At 47.7% G+C, this 20,035-nt stretch overlaps 1 protein-coding gene across 3 annotated transcripts; it reads left to right on the forward strand.

The window, feature by feature from the left end:
- The first annotated feature begins 1,218 nt into the window (after positions 1-1,218).
- Positions 1,219-18,426, forward strand: INHBC (inhibin subunit beta C). 3 transcript variants are annotated; one of them, XM_074007288.1, is made up of 3 exons: positions 1,219-1,634; positions 1,904-1,971; positions 17,505-18,426. In XM_074007288.1, exon 3 carries the CDS (start codon positions 17,594-17,596, stop codon positions 18,248-18,250), a length of 657 nt encoding a protein of 218 aa, XP_073863389.1. In that variant the 5' UTR covers positions 1,219-1,634; positions 1,904-1,971; positions 17,505-17,593; the 3' UTR covers positions 18,251-18,426. The 3 variants fall into 3 exon arrangements, with proteins under 3 accessions (XP_073863389.1, XP_065380559.1, XP_015286581.3); XM_065524487.2 differs by lacking the exon at positions 1,904-1,971 and adding an exon at positions 4,413-4,508; XM_015431095.4 differs by lacking the exon at positions 1,904-1,971.
- The last annotated feature ends 1,609 nt before the right edge of the window (positions 18,427-20,035 follow it).

Here is a 20,035-nt window from a genome sequence, read left to right on the forward strand (position 1 = left end):
TGGCCTCCTAAAATGCTGAGATTACAGGCTTGAGCCACCATGCCTGGTCTGCTGTCTCATTTTAATGTCTCTCTGAGCCTGATCATTTTAAAAGACTTGCATTTCCCAGATTAAAATTGTTTTCTTTTCTCAGTGCTGTGACACAGAATGAAAGCCTGAAATGTTTCTGAGACAAGTACAAGAACTAAAGAACAATAACCAAGAATACCTGGCTTTAAAACCTATACTCCTGGCCGGGCATGGTGGCTCATGCCTGTAATCCCAGCACTTTGGGAGGCCGAGGCAGGTGGATCACGAGGTCAGAAGTTCGAGACCACCCTGACCAACATGGTGAAACCCCGTCTTTACTAAAAATACAAAAATTAACTGGGAGTGGTGGCGCACACCTGTAATCCCAGCTACTCAGGAGCCTGAGGCAGGAGAACTGCTTGAACCCAGGAGGCGGAGGTTGCAGTGAGCCAAAATTATGCCACTGCACTCCACCCTGGGCGCTAGAGTGAGACTCCGTCTCAAAAAAAAAAAAAAAAAAAAAAAAAAATCTCAAAACTTCTTTTCCAAGACAGATAAAAACCCCAAAGGGTGAGCAAATTTGGAACTGAAGGCCTTTGCCTACCTTAAGAGTTCCCTCTGAGAGCATCAAAGACATGGCTAGAACACTGTGCCTCCCTTCCCTTACCCTTCAGACTTCATGGTTTTGAGACCTCTTGGGCAAAACTCAACCAAGGCTAACAAATAAGGCTAGATTGAGAACCCCAGGGAGGGAGGATGGAGGGATGGGAATGGGCTTTGAGAAACACCAGGCAAAAAAGAATGCAACTCTCAATTGTTCATGCATGACAGTGAGCTAAAGTGCCTTGCCAATGACCCGTTCTTCTTTGAGAGTCTCCCTTTAACATTCTTTCCCAAAACCCGTGATCTGTGCCTTTCCCCCATCCCCAGGATTCCCAGCATGGGTAGTGATCTGAGGAGAAATTTAATCTCTCACCTTTGTCCCCAGGCTTGGCAGCTCACATGGATAACAACTGTCTCCCAACATTGGCCCAGGGACATGTCTTTCCCTAAACAAACCAACCTCTCCTCACGTCCCCCACTCTGTACTTTCACTGACTATGCGTTGGCAGATTCTGCCAAGTTCTACCTGTAACTGGCTTCATTTTCAAGTCAGATGTTTGGCTGCTGCTCTGTCCCCTGCAACAAGGAGCCATGCCAGCTGGACACACACTTCTTCCAGGGCCTCTGGCAGCCAGGACAGAGTTGAGACCACAGCTGTTGAGACCCTGAGCCCTGAGTCTGTGTTGCTCAAGAAGGGCCACCCCCAGCAATGACCTCCTCATTGCTTCTGGCCTTTTTCCTCCTGGCTCCAACCACAGTGGCTACTCCCAGAGCTGGTCGTCAGTGTCCAGCATGTGGAGGGCCCACCTTGGAACTGGAAAGCCAGCGGGAGCTGCTTCTTCATCTGGCCAAGAGAAGCATCTTGGACAAGCTGCACCTCAGCCAGCGCCCAACACTGAACCGCCCTGTGTCCAGAGCTGCTTTGAGGACTGCACTGCAGCGCCTCCATGGGGTCCCACAGGGGGCACTTCCGGAGGACAACAGGGAACAGGAATGTGAAATCATCAGCTTTGCCGAGACAGGTGGGTTCCTGGTCTGTAGCTTTTCCCCAGAACTTGACCTCTCAAGGAAAGGAAAAGTTTCCTCACCAGCCTTACCTCTGACTCCTTCCCCAAAAACCATCCAACCCCTGCTCCCCATGGGCTGTAATCTCCTTATCCCAGGTATCCCCACGTCCCCCTGGGGCTCACTGTGGTAGCTCAGACCTGACCAGTAGGCAGCTGGAAAGCTGGTAAATTTCACTTCTTTTGAGACTGCCTGTCGTCATCTCCTCTGCCTCCTCTTTCTGCAGGCCCCACAAACCCACAGGCTGTGGTGTGAGCCCATCCACTTCCTGGGCCTGCACACAGCGACTGGGAGGTGAGCAGTCTCTCTTTTCTTTGGCCCCAGGATCTAGCCCCTCCCTTCCCCTCTCCTCCAGATGCCTCATTTGAGTAAAAGAAGAAAAAATAAAACACCAGGACTACAATACCTCACTATATGTCATGTTCCCATTAGACCTCAGGTCACCATATCAGAGAACAGGGTCAAAATGGGGCTCAGAAAAATGGATAAAGGGGCTGGGCACAGTGGCTCGTGCCTGTAATCCCAGCTATTCAGAAGGCAGGAGGATCACTTAAAGCCAGGAGTTCCAGACCAGCCTGAGCAACATAGCAAGACCCTGTCTTTTTTTTTTTTTTTTTTTTCCCCAAGACAGAATCTTGCTCTGTTACCCAGGCTGGAGTGCAGTGGTGCGATCTCGGCTCACTGCAACCTCCACCTCCTGGGTTCAAGCAATTCTCCTGCCCCAGCCTCTCGAGTAGCTGGGATTACAGGTGCCCACCACCACACTCGGCTAATTTTTATATTTTTAGTGGAGACTGGGTTTCACCGTGTTGGCCAAACTGATCACTGATCTCAAACTCCTGACCTCGTGATCCTCCTGCCTCAGCCTCCCAAAGTGCTGGGATTACAGGAGTGAGCCACCGTGCCCAGCGACCGTGTCTCTCTTTTTTATTTTGGGGACGGAGTCTCGCTCTGTCGCCCAGGCTGGAGTGCAGTGGCACGATCTGGGCTCACTGCAAGCTCCGCCTCCCAGGTTCACGCGCCATTCTACTGCCCCAGCCTCTCGAGTAGCTGGGACTACAGACGCCCGCCACCACGGCCAGCTAATTTTTTGTATTTTTAGTAGAGACGGGGTTTCACTGTGTTAGCCAGGATGGTCTCGATCTCCTGACCTTGTGATCCACACGCCTCGGCCTCCCAAAGTGCTGGATTACAGGCGTAAGCCACCGTGCCCGGCCCGTGTCTCTTTTTAAAAAACTTTTTTTTTCTTTTTTTTTTTTGAGACAGAGTCTTACTCTGTCACCCAGGCTGGAATGCAGTGGTTATGATCACAGCTCACTGTAGCCTCAACCTCCCAGGTTCAAGTGATCCTCCCACCTCAGCCTCCCAAGTAGCTGGGACTACAGGTATGTGCCATCATGTCTGGCTACTTTTATTTTATTTTATTTTTTGAGATGGAGTCTCGCTTTGTCACCCAGGCTGGAGTGCAGTGGCACCATCTTGGCTCACTGCAAGCTCCACCTCCCGGGTTCATACCATTCTCCGCCTCAGCCTCCCGAGTATCTGGGACTACAGGCGCCTGCCACCATGCCTGGCTACTTTCTATGTATTTTTTAGTAGAGACAGGGTTTCACCGTGTTAGCCAGGATGATCTCGATCTCTTGACTTCGTGATCAGCCTGCCTCGCCCTCCCAAAGTGCTGGGATTACAGGCATGAGCCACCATGCCCAGCGTATATTTTTTTATAGAGACAGGATTTCATCACGTTGCCCAGGTTGGTCTTGAACTTTTGGGCTCAAGCAATCCACTCGCCTCGGCCTCACAAAATGCTAGGATTACAGACACGAGCCACTGCCCCCGGCCTAAAAATTAGCTGGGTGCAGTGGAGTGCACCTGCAGTCCCAGCTGTTTGGGAGGCTGAGATGGAGGATCATTGAGCCCAGGAGTTTGAGACTGCACTGAGCTATGTTTGCATCACTACCCTCTAGCCTGGGCAACAGAGACCCCCATCTCTAAAATTAATTAATTAAAAATCAATTAATTTTAATTAATTAAATATTAAATAAATTAATTTTAGTTAATTAAATATTAAATAAATTAATTTTAATTAATTAAATATTAAATTAATTAATTTAATTAAAACGAGACTCAGGCCGGGCGCGGTGGCTCAAGCCTGTAATCCCAGCACTTTGGGAGGCCGAGACGGGCGGATCACGAGGTCAGGAGATCGAGACCATCCTGGCGAACACGGTGAAACCCCGTCTCTACTAAAAAAATACAAAAAACTAGCCGGGTGAGGTGGCGGGCGCCTGTAGTCCCAGCTACACAGGAGGCTGAGGCAGGAGAATGGCGTAAACCCGGGAGGCGGAGCTTGCAGTGAGCTGAGATCCGGCCACTGCGCTCCAGCCCCGGCGACAGAGCGAGACTCCGTCTCAAAAAAAAAAAAAACAAAAAAAAACGAGACTCCCTTTCAAAAAAGAAAGGGAGAAAGAAAGAAAATGCAAACTGAGCCCTTTGCAAGCTCTTTCTTAGGTCTGAAGACCCCTCCCATTTCTGGCCCCTCATTCCCTCTTGTTTTTTTGTGGTTTTTTTGAAATGGAGTCTCATTCTGTTGCCCAGGCTGGAGTGCAGTGGCATAATCTCAGATCACTGCAACCCCCACCTCCCAGGTTCAAGCCATTCTCCTGCCTCAGCCTCCCGAGTATCTGGGACTACAGGCGAACGCCACTAAACCAGGCTAATTTTTGTGTTTTTAGTAGAGACGGGGTTTCACCATGTTGGCCAGGCTGCTCTGGAACTCCTGACCCCAAGTGATCTGCTCACCTTGGCCCCCCAAAGTGCTAGGATTACAGGTACTGCACCAGCCCCCGCCTGTTTCAAGACCCAGCTTTGAACCGGAGCTAGATAGCCTGGGCTCAGATTCTTGCTCAGCCATTTATTAGCTGTTTGACCTAGTGGTTAATAGTTCTCTCATTTGTTAAATGGGATAGTTGACAGAATTAAAGGGCTAATACAGGTAAAGTACTTTGAATGTTAAAGTGGGAGGGAGCAGGAACTAGAGAGTAGATTTAGCGCCTGCCAATGAGGGGATTATGGTGAGCGTCCTCTTCTCTTGATAACCTTCCATGGAGGAAAGGGGCAAGGCAGCTCTCTAGAAATCTTTTATAAAGACACTAATCCTATTAATGAGGGCTCCACCCTCATTACTTAATCACCTCCCAAAGGCTCCGCTTCCTAATACCATCACATGGGGGTTAGGATTTCAACATATGAATTTTGAGAGAACATAACAGCCTCTCTCCATGAAGCCTCTTAGCATTCAATGGTCTATCCCAAGTTTCTTTAGAGAATGGTGGCTAGATTCCAAGAGGATAATTTCAATGTGTAAATTATTCTCAAGCTTCTGCATACACCTTGCTTACTAATATCCCATTGACAAAGCAAGTCATTGTAGCCAAGCCTAGAATCAATCACTGTGAGACAGAACTAGATGAAGGCGTGAAAGCCATGAGGTACTGTTTATTGGGGACTACCAATCTGGCAGTCTCCTGAAGTGTGCCCTCTGACCCCTAACAATTTATATCTCTCCCACAAGCAAAATACAATCATCCTCTCCCAGCCACCCCCATCAAACTTTCATCCCTTGGCCAGGCGCGGTGGCTCAAGCCTGTAATCCCAGCACTTTGGGAGGCCGAGACGGGCGGATCACAAGGTCAGGAGATCGAGACCATCCTGGCGAACATGGTGAAACCCTGTCTCTACTAAAAATACATTAAAAAAACTAGTCGGTCGAGGTGGCGGGCGCCTGTAGTCCCAGCTACTCGGGAGGCTGAGGCAGGAGAGTGGCATAAACCCGGGAGGCGGAGCTTGCAGTGAGCTGAGATCCAGCCACTGCACTCCAGCCTGGGCGACAGAGCAAGACTCTGTCTCAAAAACAAAACAAAACAAACAAACAAACAAAAAAAAAAAAAAACACAAACTTTCATCCCTTTATGGCATCAGGATCAAGCTTGAAGTCCAGCATCTCATCACCTGAATTAGGTGCAAATATAGGTGAGGCTCCTCTGGTACATTTCTTCAGGTGCAGGGGCCTTCAGTGATGTCCTAGCGCCTGGCTTATTCTGACTTATGAAAGCTGATTGTGAACATCTCCCAACTTAGGATTCAGTGATGTCACATTAGCAGCTTGAAATCAGTCATGGTGGGAGAATTTATACAAAAGAAATTGACAAAGACTACGAATCAGGGCTTTTGATTTTTTTCCCTGGAAACCAGTTATTAAACATTTACCAGCATACCACTCTCTGTGTCCTAAAAATACAAGTTCTCCACCTCCCACGCACTTAACATACAATGCTGAGACAGGGACAGGATAAACATAATAGATACTCCTGTTCAAAATGGGATGTGGGAGAATAGGAGACACAGAGGAGTCACTGATCTGTAAAGCTTCTTATATTCAGCCAGGCAAATATCAGGTCCACTCCAAATCCAGAATTCCCTTGGTTAGTTAGGGCCTGGTTCTGCTCCCTGGTATTTCCAATTGTGCACTACTGCTCTCCTGGACTTCCAAATTCACCCTCTCAGCCCTTGGCACTCTACCTGCTGAGATGTCTTTCCTTTTAAATAGGAAATGATCTATGTTTGCGGCTGAGTACTTTTCTCAGCCTACTTTCTGCCCAGAGTTGGGGGCCCAAAGACCTCTTTTTATTTTGAATTGTCCCTTTTAGTCCAAACTGGTGCTGCTTTCAGTATTAAACTTCTCTTTTAAACTCTGTGGACCCTGTAAATAATAAATTGTAGTCTACTCAATTACACAGAAGGCACCACATTCTATCAAGACAGACCCTTATTTAGGCTACAAGTCTGTGTCATGGGATAACACCTTTAAGATGTTTAGAAGTGCATTTGTCTAGTTGTAAGGGTTAACAGAACATTGTCTTAAATTTTAAATCTCAGAAAGATGTTAGATCTTAACAAACAAAAAGTTTTTTTGGTTTGTGTTTTAGAGATGGTCTCACTATGTTGCCTAGGCTGGAGTATAGTGGCTATACTATTAGCAGCCTCAATAATATTGCATTATAGCCTCAAACTCCTGGCCTCAAGGGATCCTCTTGCTTCAGCCCTCTGAGTAGCTGGGGCTACAGGCATGTGTTCCCATGACCAGCTAACAAAAGATTTTATAGCTGACCCTTTATTTGTTTTGATCTTCACTCTGAGTCCCTGTATTACTGGAAATACCCTGGATTTGATTTTTGCTCTGAGGTAATTTCTTACTTTAAGAACCTTTTGTCAGAGAGGAAGAATGAAAAAGAATTTTTGTTGTTATGTTTCTTTTCTTTCCTCTACATGTACAACATGAAGAAAAAGGTTTCGTTTTGTTTTTTTTTTCTGAAAAATTAGCAACACAGAGTAAGGGGTTTTATTTTTTTTATTTTTATTTTTATTTTTTGAGACGGAGTCTCGCTTTGTGGCCCAGGCTGGAGTGCAGTGGCCGGATCTCAGCTCACTGCAAGCTCCGCCTCCTGGGTTTATGCCATTCTCCTGCCTCAGCCTCCCGAGTAGCTGGGACTACAGTTGCCCGCCACCTCGCCCGGCTAGTTTTTTGTATTTTTTAGTAGAGACGGGGTTTCACCGTGTTAGCCAGGATGGTCTCGATCTCCTGACCTCGTGATCCGCCCGTCTTGGCCTCCCAAAGTGCTGGGATTACAGGCTTGAGCCACCGCGCCCGGCCGGGGTTTTATTTTTTAATTTAGCAAGTGCTTTTAGAAATATTTTCTCTAAATTCTGTTTGAAAATTGAGGCCGGGCGCGGTGGCTCAAGCCTGTAATCCCAGCACTTTGGGAGGCCGAGACGGGCGGATCACGAGGTCGGGAGATCGAGACCATCCTGGCTAACATGGTGAAACCCCGTCTCTACTAAAAAATACAAAAAACTAGCCGGGCGAGGTGGCGGGCGCCTGTAGTCCCAGCTACTCGGGAGGCTGAGGCAGGAGAATGGCATAAACCCAGGAGGCGGAGCTTGCAGTGAGCTGAGATCCGGCCACTGCACTCCAGCCTGGGCCACAAAGCAAGACTCCGTCTCAAAAAAAAAAAAAAAGAAAAGAAAAGAAAATTGAACAGTGCCTTTTTTTTTTTTTTTTTTTTTTTTTTTTGAGACGGAGTCTTGCTCTGTCGCCAGGCTGGAGTGCAGTGGTGCAGTCTCGGTTCACTGCAACGTCTGCCTCCCGGGTTCAAGAGATTCTCCTGCCTCAGCCTCCCGAGTAACTGGGACTACAGATGCACACCACCACACCCAGCTAATTTTTGTATTTTTAGTAGAAATGGGTTTTCACCGTGTTAGCCAGGATGGTCTCAATCTCTTGACTTTGTGATCTGCCTACCTCGGCCTCCCAAAGTGCCGGGATTACAGGTGTTAGCCACCACACCCAGCCGTGGTTCTTTTTTTAGTTCATCACTCTCCCGAAATGCCTTATCTTAGGCAACTAAAATATACCAGTTGGCATTTTCAGCATTCTGCCTGGAAATACCATTAGCTAAATTCACAACTTTGTTAGATAGCTTTCCTGGCTTCTAAGTTACCACAGGTGAGAGCCAATACACAATACAAGTTCCCCTTTTTTCAGCTTCCAATAGCAATTTCCTCACTGTTCTTCCTTTACTAACAGTTTCTTCCCTATCCTTCTAACTTCTCCCTGCCACTCATTCCCGAAGCCAGTGCAACTGACCAAGCACAGTGGCTCATGCCTGTAATCCTGGCACTTTGGGAGGCCAGGGTGGGAGGATCACTTGAGGGCAGGAGTTTGAGACCAGCCTGGTCAACATAGCAAGATGTTTCTTATTAAAAAAATAAAAAAAAAAAAGCCGGGTGCTGTGGCTCATGCCTCTAATGCCAGCACTTTGGGAGGCTGAGGCAGGCAGATCACTTGAGGTCAGGAGTTCGAGACCAGCCTGACCAACATGGAAGAACCCCATCTCTACTAAAAATACAAAAATAGCTGGATGTGCAGGGCGCGGTGGCTCACACCTGTAATTCTAGCACTTTGGGAGGCCAAGGCGGGTGGATCACCTGAGGTCAGGAGTTCAAAATCAGCCTGACCAACATGGAGAAACCCATCTCTACTAAAAATACAAAAAATTAGCCAGGTGTGGTGGTGCATGTCTGTAATCCTAGCTACTCGGGAGCCTCAGGCAGGAGAATCACTTGAACCCGGGAGGTAGAGGTTGCAGTGAGCCAAGTTCGTGCCATTGCACTCCAGCCTGGGCAATAAGAGTGAAACTCCGTCTCAAAAACCAAAACATAGAGGCTTAAAACAACATATCCATTATTTCTCATGATTCTTTTTTTTTTTTTGAGATGGAGTCTCACTCTGTTGCCCAGGCTGGAGTGCAGTGGCGCAATCTTGGGTCACTGCAACCTCCGTCTCCAGGGTTCAAGAGATTCTCTTCCCTCAGCCTCCCGAGTAGTTGGGATTATTGGTGCCCACCACCATGCCTGGCTCTTTTTGTATTTTTGGTAGAGACAGGGTTTCACCATGTTGGACAGGCTGGACTTGAACTACTGACTTCAAGTGATCCACCCACCTCAGCCTCCCAAAGCTTATAACCCTGGGATTACAAGCATGAGCCACTGCCCCCGGCCACTCGCATGATTCTGTGGCTTGACTGTGCTTATCTGGACAGTTCTTCTGCTCCATGTGGTGTAGCTAAGGTCTCCCATGCAACTGCATTCAGCTGGGGACTCGGATGGGACTGGAACCTGTGAGATGGTCTCTAATCCTCCAAAGTCTCTCTCCACATGACTTCTCATAATTTAGTAGTCTAGCTCACCTTCCTTTAAATCACTGTAGCTGGCTTCCAAGAGTGGAATGCCTCAATATGTAAGTGCTCAATAAACACCATGCTTGCTAATGTTTCAGTGCCCAAATCATGTCACATGACTAAGCCCAGAATTAATATGGAAAGGGACTGCACAAAGCCGTGAATATTGGGAGGTGTTGACCGTTGGGGCCAACCATGTAATAGTCTACTACAGCCCCTGTTGGTCTTGTGTTTGCCTGCCATAACTGGAGTGACTTAAAAGGTACTAACTGCAGGGTGCTTTGTGACCTAGCAAGAAAAAGATTCGTTGGGCCAGTCAGACTCTATTAGGATTTTGGAATTGGGACACTGGAAGATCTGCTCACTTAGGAGGAGCTGAGCAAAAGGTCCTGTAGACTTGGGACCTGGGCCACAATTTTGGTACCTGAGGAAGCTGACAAGGAGGTAGAAGTAGTAGACCCACAGAGAGAGGAGAGTGGAATTGACTTATCGAGAGAGAGAGAGAGAGATGAGAGAGATCTTGTTGGCTCTGAGAGCTGTCAAGAACAGCATTATTCCTGCTGGGCATGGTGGCTCACACCTGTAATTCCAGTACTTTGGGAAGCTGAGACGGGCGGATCACCTAAGGTCAGGAGTTCAAGACCAGCCTGGCCAACATGGGGAAACCCTGTCTCTACTAAAGATACAAAAAATTAGCTGGGCGTATTGGCAGGTGCCTCTAATCCCAGCTACTTGGGAGGCTGAGGCAGGAGAATCGCTTGAACCTGGGAGGCGGAGGTTGCAGTGAGCCAAGATTGCGCCACTGCACTCCAGCCCAGGCGACAAGAGTGATACTCCATCTCAAAAAATAAAAAGAACCTTATTCCTGACTTTCTAATTTACATGAAGCCTAGTTGAACTTCATATCCTGCCTTTTGAGCCCATGAGAGTATCAGTTGACTTCCCATAATAAAGCACTGTTTTTGTTTTGTGTGTGTGTGTGTGTGTGTTTTTTTTTTTTTTTTTTTTTTTTGAGACGGAGTCTTGCTCTGTCGCCCAGGCTGGAGTGCAGTGGCGCGATCTCGGCTCACTGCAAGCTCCGCCTCCCGGGTTCCCGCCATTCTCCTGCCTCAGCCTCCCGAGTAGCTGGGACTACAGGCGCCCGCCACCTCGCCCGGCTAGTTTTTGTATTTTTTAGTAGAGACGGGGTTTCACCGTGTTAGCCAGGATGGTCTCGATCTCCTGACCTCGTGATCCGCCCGTCTCGGCCTCCCAAAGTGCTGGGATTACAGGCTTGAGCCACCGCGCCCGGCCCTTGTTTTTTTTTTTGAGACAGAGTCTTGCTCTGTTGCCATGCTGGAGTGCAGTGGCGCGACCTTGGCTCACTGCAACCTCCGCCACCCTGGTTCAAGTGATTCTCCTGCCTCAGCCTACCGAGTAGCTGGGACTACAGGGGCATGCCACCATGCCCAGCTAATTTTTTTTTTCTTTTTTTGAGACAGAGTTTCACTCTTGTCCAGGGTGGAGTGCAATGGCGCGATCTCAGTTCACTGCAGCCTCCGCCTCCGGGTTCAAGCAATTCTCCTGCCTCAGCCTCCCGAGTAGCTGGGATTACAGGCACGTGCCACCACACCCAGTCAATTTTGTATTTTTAGTAGAGATGGGGTTTCTCCACGTTAGTCAGGCTTATCTGGAACTCCCGACCTCAGGTGATCTGCCTGCCTCGGCCTCCCAAAGTGCTGGGATTACAGGCATGAGCCACCACACCTGGCCTCATAAAGCATTTTTTACTTAAAAAAAAAAAAGTAGCTAAGGCCAAATTACAATGGGTATTTAACTGCGTCCTAAAAGAGTTAGGACTTTATTAACTAATAAGGTTTTTGAGACCATGAATTTTATGATCCATCCGTGTTTTGAGAAAAGAATTCTGATGTTAACATAAAAGAATTAAAGAAATGAAAGACCATTCAACAAGTATTCTGTTTGTTTGTTTGTTTGTTTGTTTTTGAGATGGAGTCTGGCTCTGTCACCCAGGCTGGAGTGCAGTGGTGTGATCTCTGCTCACTGCAACCTTTGCCTCCCGAGTTCAAGCAATTCTCCTGCCTCAGCCTCCTGAGTAGCTGGGACTTCAGGTGCATGCCATCACACTCAGCTAATTTTTGTATGTTTAGTAGAAACGGAGTTTCACCATGTTGGCCAGGCTGATCTCAAATTCATGACCTCATGACCTCAAGTGATCCACCCATGTCGGCCTCCCAAAGTGCAGGGATTACAGGTGTGAGCCCACCACACCTGGTCTCAACAAGTGTTTATTGAGTGCTTACTAAATACCAAGTACTAGGGATACAATGGTGAACCATACAGGCACAACTGCTGTTTTCATGGAGCTTACATTCTAGCTGCAGGGAAGAAGGAGGGGTAGGAGAAATTCTTAGTAAACAAATGCACGAAGAACCACACTGGACCGGGCTTGGTGGCTCATGCCTGTAATCCCAGCACTTTGGGAGGCCAAGGCAGAAGGATCACAAGGTCAGGAGTTCGGGAGCGGCCTGGCCAACATGGCAAAATCCCGTCTTTACTAAAAGTACAAAAATTAGCAGGGCGTGGTGGTGCATGCCTGTAATCACAGCTACTCGGGAGGCTGAGGCAGGAGAATTGCTTGAACCGAGGAGGTGGAGGTTGCAGTGAGCCAAGATCGCGCCACTGCAATCTAGCTTGGGTGACAGAGCAAGACTCTGTCTCAGAAAAAAAAAGAACCACACTGATTACAGAGCATGATAATGGCTATGCAAACAATTAAGCAGGATGATGTATTAGAGAGATGGAGGTAGAATTGAAGGCTACTTTCATTTTATTTTATTACGTTTTATTTTATTTTATTTTATTTATTTATTTATTTATTTATTTTTTTTTTTTTTTTTTTTTGAGACGGAGTCTCGCTCTGTCGCCCAGGCTGGAGTGCAGTGGCCGGATCTCAGCTCACTGCAAGCTCCGCCTCCCGGGTTCACGCCATTCTCCTGCCTCAGCCTCCCGAGTAGCTGGGACTACAGGCGCCCGCCACCTCGCCCGGCTAGTTTTTTTTTTTTGTATTTTTTAGTAGAGACGGGGTTTCACCGTGTTAGCCAGGATGGTCTCGATCTCCTGACCTCGTGATCCGCCCGTCTCGGCCTCCCAAAGTGCTGGGATTACAGGCTTGAGCCACCGCGCCCGGCCTCATTTTATTTTATTTTTGAGACAGTCTCGCTCTGTTGCCCAGGCTAGAATGCAGTGGCATGATCTTGGCTCACTGCAGTTTTGACCTCCTGGGTTCAAGTGATTCTCCCAAGTAGCTGGGATTACAGGTGTGTTGCTCCATGCCCAGCTATTATTTATTTATTTATATATTTTTTTACTTATTGTAGAGACAGGATCTCACTATGTTGCCCAGTTGGTCTCAAACTCCTGGCCTCAAGCAGTCCTCCCACCTTGACCTCCCATAGTGCTATGATTACAGGCACGTGCCACCACGCCTGGCTGAAGGCTGCTTTAGATAGATTAGGAAGGAAGCCTGAAGCCTTTCTGAGGAGGAGACATCTGAACTGAATGCCAAAAAGAAATCAGTCATTCAAAGATCTTGGAAAGACGTTCCAGGGAAAGGGACTAGCAAGTGTAAAGGCTGTGAGATGGCTTTATGTTTGGTGAATCTGAGGAACAGAAAAAGGCCCGTATAGGCAGAATGTAGTAGTTAAGTGTCAAACAAGTTTTCTATTTCGAGGAGTTTAGATTTTATCCAAAGAGCAAGGGGAAGACTTCGAAGTGTTTTAAGCTGAGAAGATAAAACTAATCAGATTTATAAGAAGATCACTGACTGATATTTGGAGAACGGTTTGGAGGGCAAGAGTGAATCACTTGAGTGAATGAAAGCTATAGTTAAAGAAAAAGATGGTTGTGAGTTGGACTAATGTGTAGTAGAGGAGGTGGGGAGAAGTGAAATTGTATTATGAATTAGAAGTAGAGTTGAGAAAACTTTCAGATAATTTCAAAGTAGGGGATAAACACAATCAAGATTTTGCCTTAAGCAATGCATTTACAGAGGAGAAGTTTGGAGAAGGGACAGGTTTGGGTTGGAGGGATACATTTAGACTTCCTTGTACAGGATTGAGGTTGGGCCCATTGACTCATGCCTGTGATCTCAGGCTGAGGTGAGAGGATCACTTAAGGCCAGGAGTTCAAGACCAACCTGGGTAGCATAGTGAGAATCGCCCCCAACTCCAAGTAAATTTTTTTTTTTTTTTGGAGACAGAATCTCGCTCTGTCATCCAGGCTAGAGTGCAATGGCACGATCTCATCTCACTGCAACTTCCGCCTCCCAGGTTCAAGCGATTCTCCTGCCTCAGCCTTCCAAGTAGCTGGGATTATAGATGCCTGCACCATGACTGGCTAATTTTTGGTGGGGTTTTTTTTTTTTTTTTTAAGACAGAGTCTCGCTGTGTTGCCCAGGGTGGAGTGCAGCGGCGCAATGTCAGCTCACTGTAACCTCCGCCTCCTGGGTTCAAGCGATTCTCCTGCCTCAGCCTCCCGAGTAGCTGGGAATCCCGGCTGATTTTTTGTATTTTTAGTAGAGACAGGGTTTCACCATGTTGGCCAGGCTGGTATCGAACTCCTGACCTCAACTGATCCACCTGCGTCAGCCTCCCAAAGTGCTGGGATTACAGGCCTGAGCCACCGCATCCGGCCTAATTTTTTGTATTTTTAGTAGAGACAGGGTTTTGCCATGTTGGTCAGGCTGGTCTTAAACTCCTGACCTCAGGTGATCCACCCACCTTGGCCTCCCAAAGTGCTGGGATTACAGGCGTGAGCCACCACACCCAGCCTAAAAAATTTTTTTAATCACAAAAAAGAAGAGATTGAAATATTATTGGATGTCCAAGTCAAGTATCAGATAGGCACTTGGACATGCAAGGCTAGGGTTCAGGGAGAGGTCAGGACCAGAGATATACATTTGGAAGTGATCTGCATATAGGTGGAATTGAAAGCCATGGAATGGATGATCATTCTGGGAGAGGGTATAGATAGAGAAGAGGAGGGAGCTTAGGACTTAATTAATTCATTGATTGATTTAAGACAGGGTCTCACTTTGTTGCCCAGCCTGGAGTGCAGTGGTACGTTAATGTCTCACTATAGCTTTGATCTCCCAGGGTCAAGCAATCCTTCCACCTTAGCCCTCCCTAGTAGCTGGGACTACAGGTGTACACTACCACACCTGGGTAATTTTGTATTTTTTGTAGAGACAGAGTTTTGCCAAGTTGCCCAGGCTGATCTCACTGATCTCAAACTCCTGGACTCAAGCAATCCATCCACCTCAGTCTCCCAAAGTTCTGGGATTACAGGTGTAAGCCACCACGCCTGGCCTGACTTCCAACATTTAAAGGTTAGGCCAACAAAGAGGAGCTGTCAATAGAGGAGAAAAAGATAGAGTGGCTAGTGTTATAAAAGCCAGGAGAAGAAAATATATAAGAAGGAGGGAGTGGTTAACTGTGTCAAACACTACTTAAAGGCCAAGTCATATGAATATAAATGGATAGATTTGCTGTGGAAGGTGTTGGTGATCTTGACACGTGCAATTTCTGTAGAGTGGAGAGAATAGAAACCAACTAAGATGTTCAGTAAGGAAGGTGAGGGATGATAAGAGGCAACTGGGCAGTAGTAATAGGGATATAAAGAAATGTGCAGACATTAGAACAATTCTGGTGAGATAAGGTATATGGGGAGTGAAGAAAGTAATCATAGAGTTGTTTGTTTGTTTGTTTGTTTGTTTGTTTTTAAGCAGAGCCTTGCTCTGTCACTCAAGATGGAGTGCAATGGTGTGATCTCAGCTCACTGCAACCTCTGCCTCCCAGGTTCAAGCGATTCTCCTGCCTTAGCCTCCCAAGTAGCTGGGATTACAGGCGCCCACCACCATGCTTGGCTAATTTTTGTATTTTTAGTAGAGATGGGGTTTCACCATCTTGGCCAGGCTTGTCTCAAACTCCTGACCTCAGGTGATCCAACTGCCTCGGCCTTCCAAAGTGCTGGGATTACAGACGTGAGCCACCCACCGCACCCGGCTGATCATAGAGTTTTTACAGGTGATAAGGAGGGTAGTGGCACCACCAAGAATGGAAAGGGGGTATATAGGAAGGAAAATAATGATTTTTCAGATTGAGAAAAATTGATTAAAAAATATATATATACATATTGGCCAGGCGCAATGGCTCACGCCTGTAATCCCAGCACTTTGGGAGGCTGAGGAGGGCGAATCACCTGAGGTCAGGAGTTCGAGACCAGCCTGACCAACATGAAGAAACCCTGTCTCTACTAAAAATACAAAATTAGCTGGTGCAGCTACTCGGGAGGCTGAGGCAGGAGAATCGCTTGAACCCGAGAGGTGGAGGTTGCAATGAGCTGAGACTGCACCATTGCGCTCCAGCCTGGGCAACAAGAACAAAACTCCATCTAAAAAAAAAAAACAAAGGCCGAGCATGATGGCTCATGCCTGTAATCCTAGCACTTTGGGAGGCCGAGGCAGGCAGATCACAAGGTCAGGAGATCGAGACCACCCTGGCTAACACAGTGAAACCCCATCTCTACTAAAAATACAAAAAATTAGGCGGGCATGGTGGAGGGTGCCTGTAGTCCCAGCTACTCAGGAGGCTGAGGCAGGAAAATGGCGTGAACCCAGGAGGCGGAGCTTGCAGTGAGCTGAGATCATGCCACTGCACTCTAGCCTGGGCGACAGAGCGAGACTCTGTCTCAAAAAAATATGTATATAATATATATATAATATATATATATATTATATATGTGTGTGTGCTTGTGTTTGTATATATGTATGCACACATATATACATATACACACATACATATATACATACACACACATATATATTTATAAGATGGGGTCTTGCCATGTTGCCCAGGCTGGTCTTGAACTCCTCGGCTCATGGAATCCTTCTACCTCGGTCTCCCAAGTAGCTGGGATTACAGGCATGCACTACTACACCTAGATCTAGGACCAATTGATTTTAAATGTGCTGCCAGGACATTCATGTGACATAAGTAAGTAGTTAGAAATCTAGGCCTTGAAGCTTGGTGATTTCCAAATCTATATGTCCAGTCCAAATATGCAAAATGGTCTGGTCTGGGCATACAGTTTTGGGAATCACCAACATAAAAATTGTGTTGCTTGGCTGGGCGTGGTGGCTCATGCCTGTAATCCCAGCACTTTCAGAGGCCAAGGCGGGTCGATTATGAGGTCAGGAGTTCAAGACCAGCCTGAGATCACATGACTGCACTCCAGCCTAGGCGACAGAGTGAGACTCCATCTAAAAAAAAAAAAAAATTGTGTTGCTTGACCATGAGTCTAATTAAGAGCTACCTTAATGTGAACTGGAAGGAAATGGAAGTCCAAGACAGACCTTGGAAAACTCTGATATTGAAGGGATGGTCAGAGAAAGAAAAGCCAGCAAAGAAAACCAGGGAAGAATTATAACAGAGTTGTGTCATGGAAGCCAAGAGAGAAAAGATTTTCAGGAAGGAAAGGATTGTCAACAGTGCTGTCTTAGTCCATTTTGTGCTGGTATAACAGAATACCACAGACTAGGTCATTTATAATGAGCAGAAATGTATTAACTCATCATTATGGTGGCTGGGAAGTCCAAGATCAACAGGCTGGCATCTGGTGAGGGCCTTCTTGCTTCTCACTGTGTTATTCCATGGCAGAAGGGCAAAGAGAGGGTGGGGCTGAGGAGAATTAAACTTATCCTTTTATAAGAAACCCATTCCCAAGATAAGGGCATTAATCCATTCATGAAGGTGGTGTTCCCATGACCCAAACACCTCCCATTAGGCTCCACTTCCCAACACCACTGCATTGGGGATCCAGTTTCCAGCACACGAAATTTGGAGGAAATGTTTAAACTGTAGCAAATGCCAAGTGCTATAGACAGCTCAAGAATGCTGAGTATAGAGAAATAGTTGGTAGAAGTGACACTCAGAAGGCCGCAATGACTGGCGCTTCTTATGTCCACAGGCCTCTCCACCATCAACAAGACTCGTCTTGATTTTCACTTCTCCTCTGATAGAACTGCTGGTGACAGGGAGGTCCAGCAGGCTAGTCTCATGTTCTTTGTGCAGCTCCCTTCCAATACCACTTGGACCTTGAAAGTGAGGGTCCTTGTGCTGGGTCCACATAATACCAACCTCACCTTGGCTACTCAGTACCTGCTAGAGGTGGATGCCAGTGGCTGGCATCAACTCCTCCTGGGGCCTGAAGCTCAAGCTGCCTATAGCCAGGGGCACCTGACCCTGGAGCTGGTACCTGAAGGCCAGGTAGCCCAGAGCTCAGTCATCCTGGGTGGAGCTGCCCATAGGCCTTTTGTGGCAGCCCGGGTGAGAGTTGGGGGCAAACACCGGATTCATCGACGAGGCATCGACTGCCAAGAAGGGTCCAGGATGTGCTGTCGACAAGAGTTTTTTGTGGACTTTCGTGAGATTGGCTGGCACGACTGGATCATCCAGCCTGAGGGCTACGCCATGAACTTCTGCATAGGGCAGTGCCCACTACATGTAGCCGGCATGCCTGGAATTGCGGCCTCCTTTCACACTGCAGTGCTCAATCTTCTCAAGGCCAACACAGCTGCAGGCACCACTGGAGGGAGCTCATGCTGTGTACCCACAGCCCGGCGCCCCCTGTCTCTGCTCTACTATGACAGGGACAGCAACATTGTCAAGACTGACATACCTGACATGGTAGTAGAGGCCTGCGGGTGCAGTTAGTCTATGTGTAGTATGGGCAGCCCAAGGGGGTGTGGGAAAACACTCCCCCACAGAAGTGCACTTCCTTGAGAGGAGGGAATGACCTCATTCTCTGTCCAGAATGTGGACTCCCTCTTCCTGAGCATCTTATGGAAATTACCCCACCTTTGACTTGAAGAAACCTTCATCTAAAAAGAGTCACTGTGCCATCTTCCTGACCACTACCCTCTTTCCTAGGGCATGGTCCATCCCGCTAGCCTCACGTGCTTAACCCTGACTCCAGGAACTCAGACCCATCTCCAACGATGAGCAAGGCCATATGGTTCCCAGGCAAAGACACCCTTATCTCACCTTTAATTGACCCCATAACCCACTATGCCTTCCTGTCCTTTCCACTCGATGGTCCCCACTCCAAGATGAGTTGACACAGCCCCTTTCCCCGATTTTTGTGGATCTCCAGAGAGCCCCTTCTTTGGATTCACCAAAGTTTAGATCACTGCTGCCCAAAATAGAGGCTTACGTACCCTCCTCTTTGTTGTGAGCCCCTTTCCTTCTTTCTTGTCCAGGTGAACTGCTAAAGGTCTCTTTGCGTACCCTCATCCATTTTTTGTCCTTCTCTGCCTTTCTCTGTGCCCTTAAGGGCTGACTTGCCTGAGCTCAATCACCTGAGCTCCCCTGCCCTCTGGCTTCCTGCTGAGGTCAGGGCATTTCTTATCCCTGCTCCCTCTCTGCATAGGTGCCATGGTTCTCTGTAACTGTGGCTATTCTGTGTCCCTACACTAGTAGCCTGGCTACCCACTTCCATGGCCCCAACTCTGCCCACATTCTGCTATCACTGTTTCAACACTAGGGGGTCCTAAAGGCTTTCTATCTTGCTAGTCCCTGGGGCCTCAACATCTCTTACTGGTTCCCTTAACTCTGCCTATACCTCTGTAAATAATTCCTTCACTAAGTTCTCTTGATGAAGCAAAACCAGACAGCTGAATGGTCCTCTATCTCCTACAAGGGCCCTAACTGGCACCCCAGATGACACAGAACCTGCCTGCCTATGCTGTAGTCTGCCTACTCTGCTCTCTCTTCACATGGTCTCCTCAGGACTGAGCTATTGTATCCATCTCACACTTTATGCCTTTTCTTTCTTAGGCACCGACACTTGGTCACCCAGTAAACTGACCAGCTGTGGGCACGCAAGTGTGGGAGGCAGAGGCACGCTCAGAGCTGCCCGTCAGGACCTCTGACTTGCCTTTCTTTCACCCGCCCCCAGTGCTCCACCCAGGAATCCTGCCTGGAATCTGGAATAGGCAAGGGCTGCTGGAGTGGGACAGGGAGAAGAGGAAGGCCTGGATGAGGAGAGGGTGGCATTTGCTCTGAGACTGGGTCTTTTTTAGACCTTTGCCCTTCCTCCCCCACATCTCCTCCCTTTGGCTGGAGAGTCCTGAACCACGAGGTCGATATTGTCTGCAACCCAAGGCCGAGTTTGCGCAAAACCCATGTGTTCTTTGGTAAATGTGATGTCTGTGTTTGCTCAGCTTATAACCCCCTCCTATGAGGGTAAGAGGTCCCTGAAATAGGAACCCTAGAGGAGAAAGTCTGAAAAGGACTGCCTGGGGGACTGTAAATCTGAGCTCAAGGGCTTCCTGAGCAACCCATGGATGTTATTCCACCTTTGACTTGAGGAGACCTTCACCTAAAGAGAATCTAAGGAGGCCTTCTGGTGTCTCCCCCACACACCCCCGGCCCCCAGATCTAACCTCCTTCCCAACTACAGCTTAGTTCCCAGGGCCAAGACTGGGATAAGGCAAAGTG

The sequence above is a fragment of the Macaca fascicularis genome, chromosome 11 (assembly GCF_037993035.2).
Source record: "Macaca fascicularis isolate 582-1 chromosome 11, T2T-MFA8v1.1".
Taxonomy (NCBI): domain Eukaryota; kingdom Metazoa; phylum Chordata; class Mammalia; order Primates; family Cercopithecidae; genus Macaca; species Macaca fascicularis.

What these genes read in the sequence shown, in the direction of transcription:
- INHBC (XM_065524487.2), top strand. Translation starts at nt 1,322, where the DNA reads ATGACCTCCTCATTGCTTCTGGCCTTTTTCCTCCTGGCTCCAACCACA. An exon ending in CATCAGCTTTGCCGAGACAG is followed by an intron (nt 1,635 to 4,412) that starts GTGGGTTCCTGG and finishes TTGTGTTTTTAG; the next exon opens with TAGAGACGGGGTTTCACCAT. An exon ending in CCAAAGTGCTAGGATTACAG is followed by an intron (nt 4,509 to 17,504) that starts GTACTGCACCAG and finishes TTATGTCCACAG; the next exon opens with GCCTCTCCACCATCAACAAG.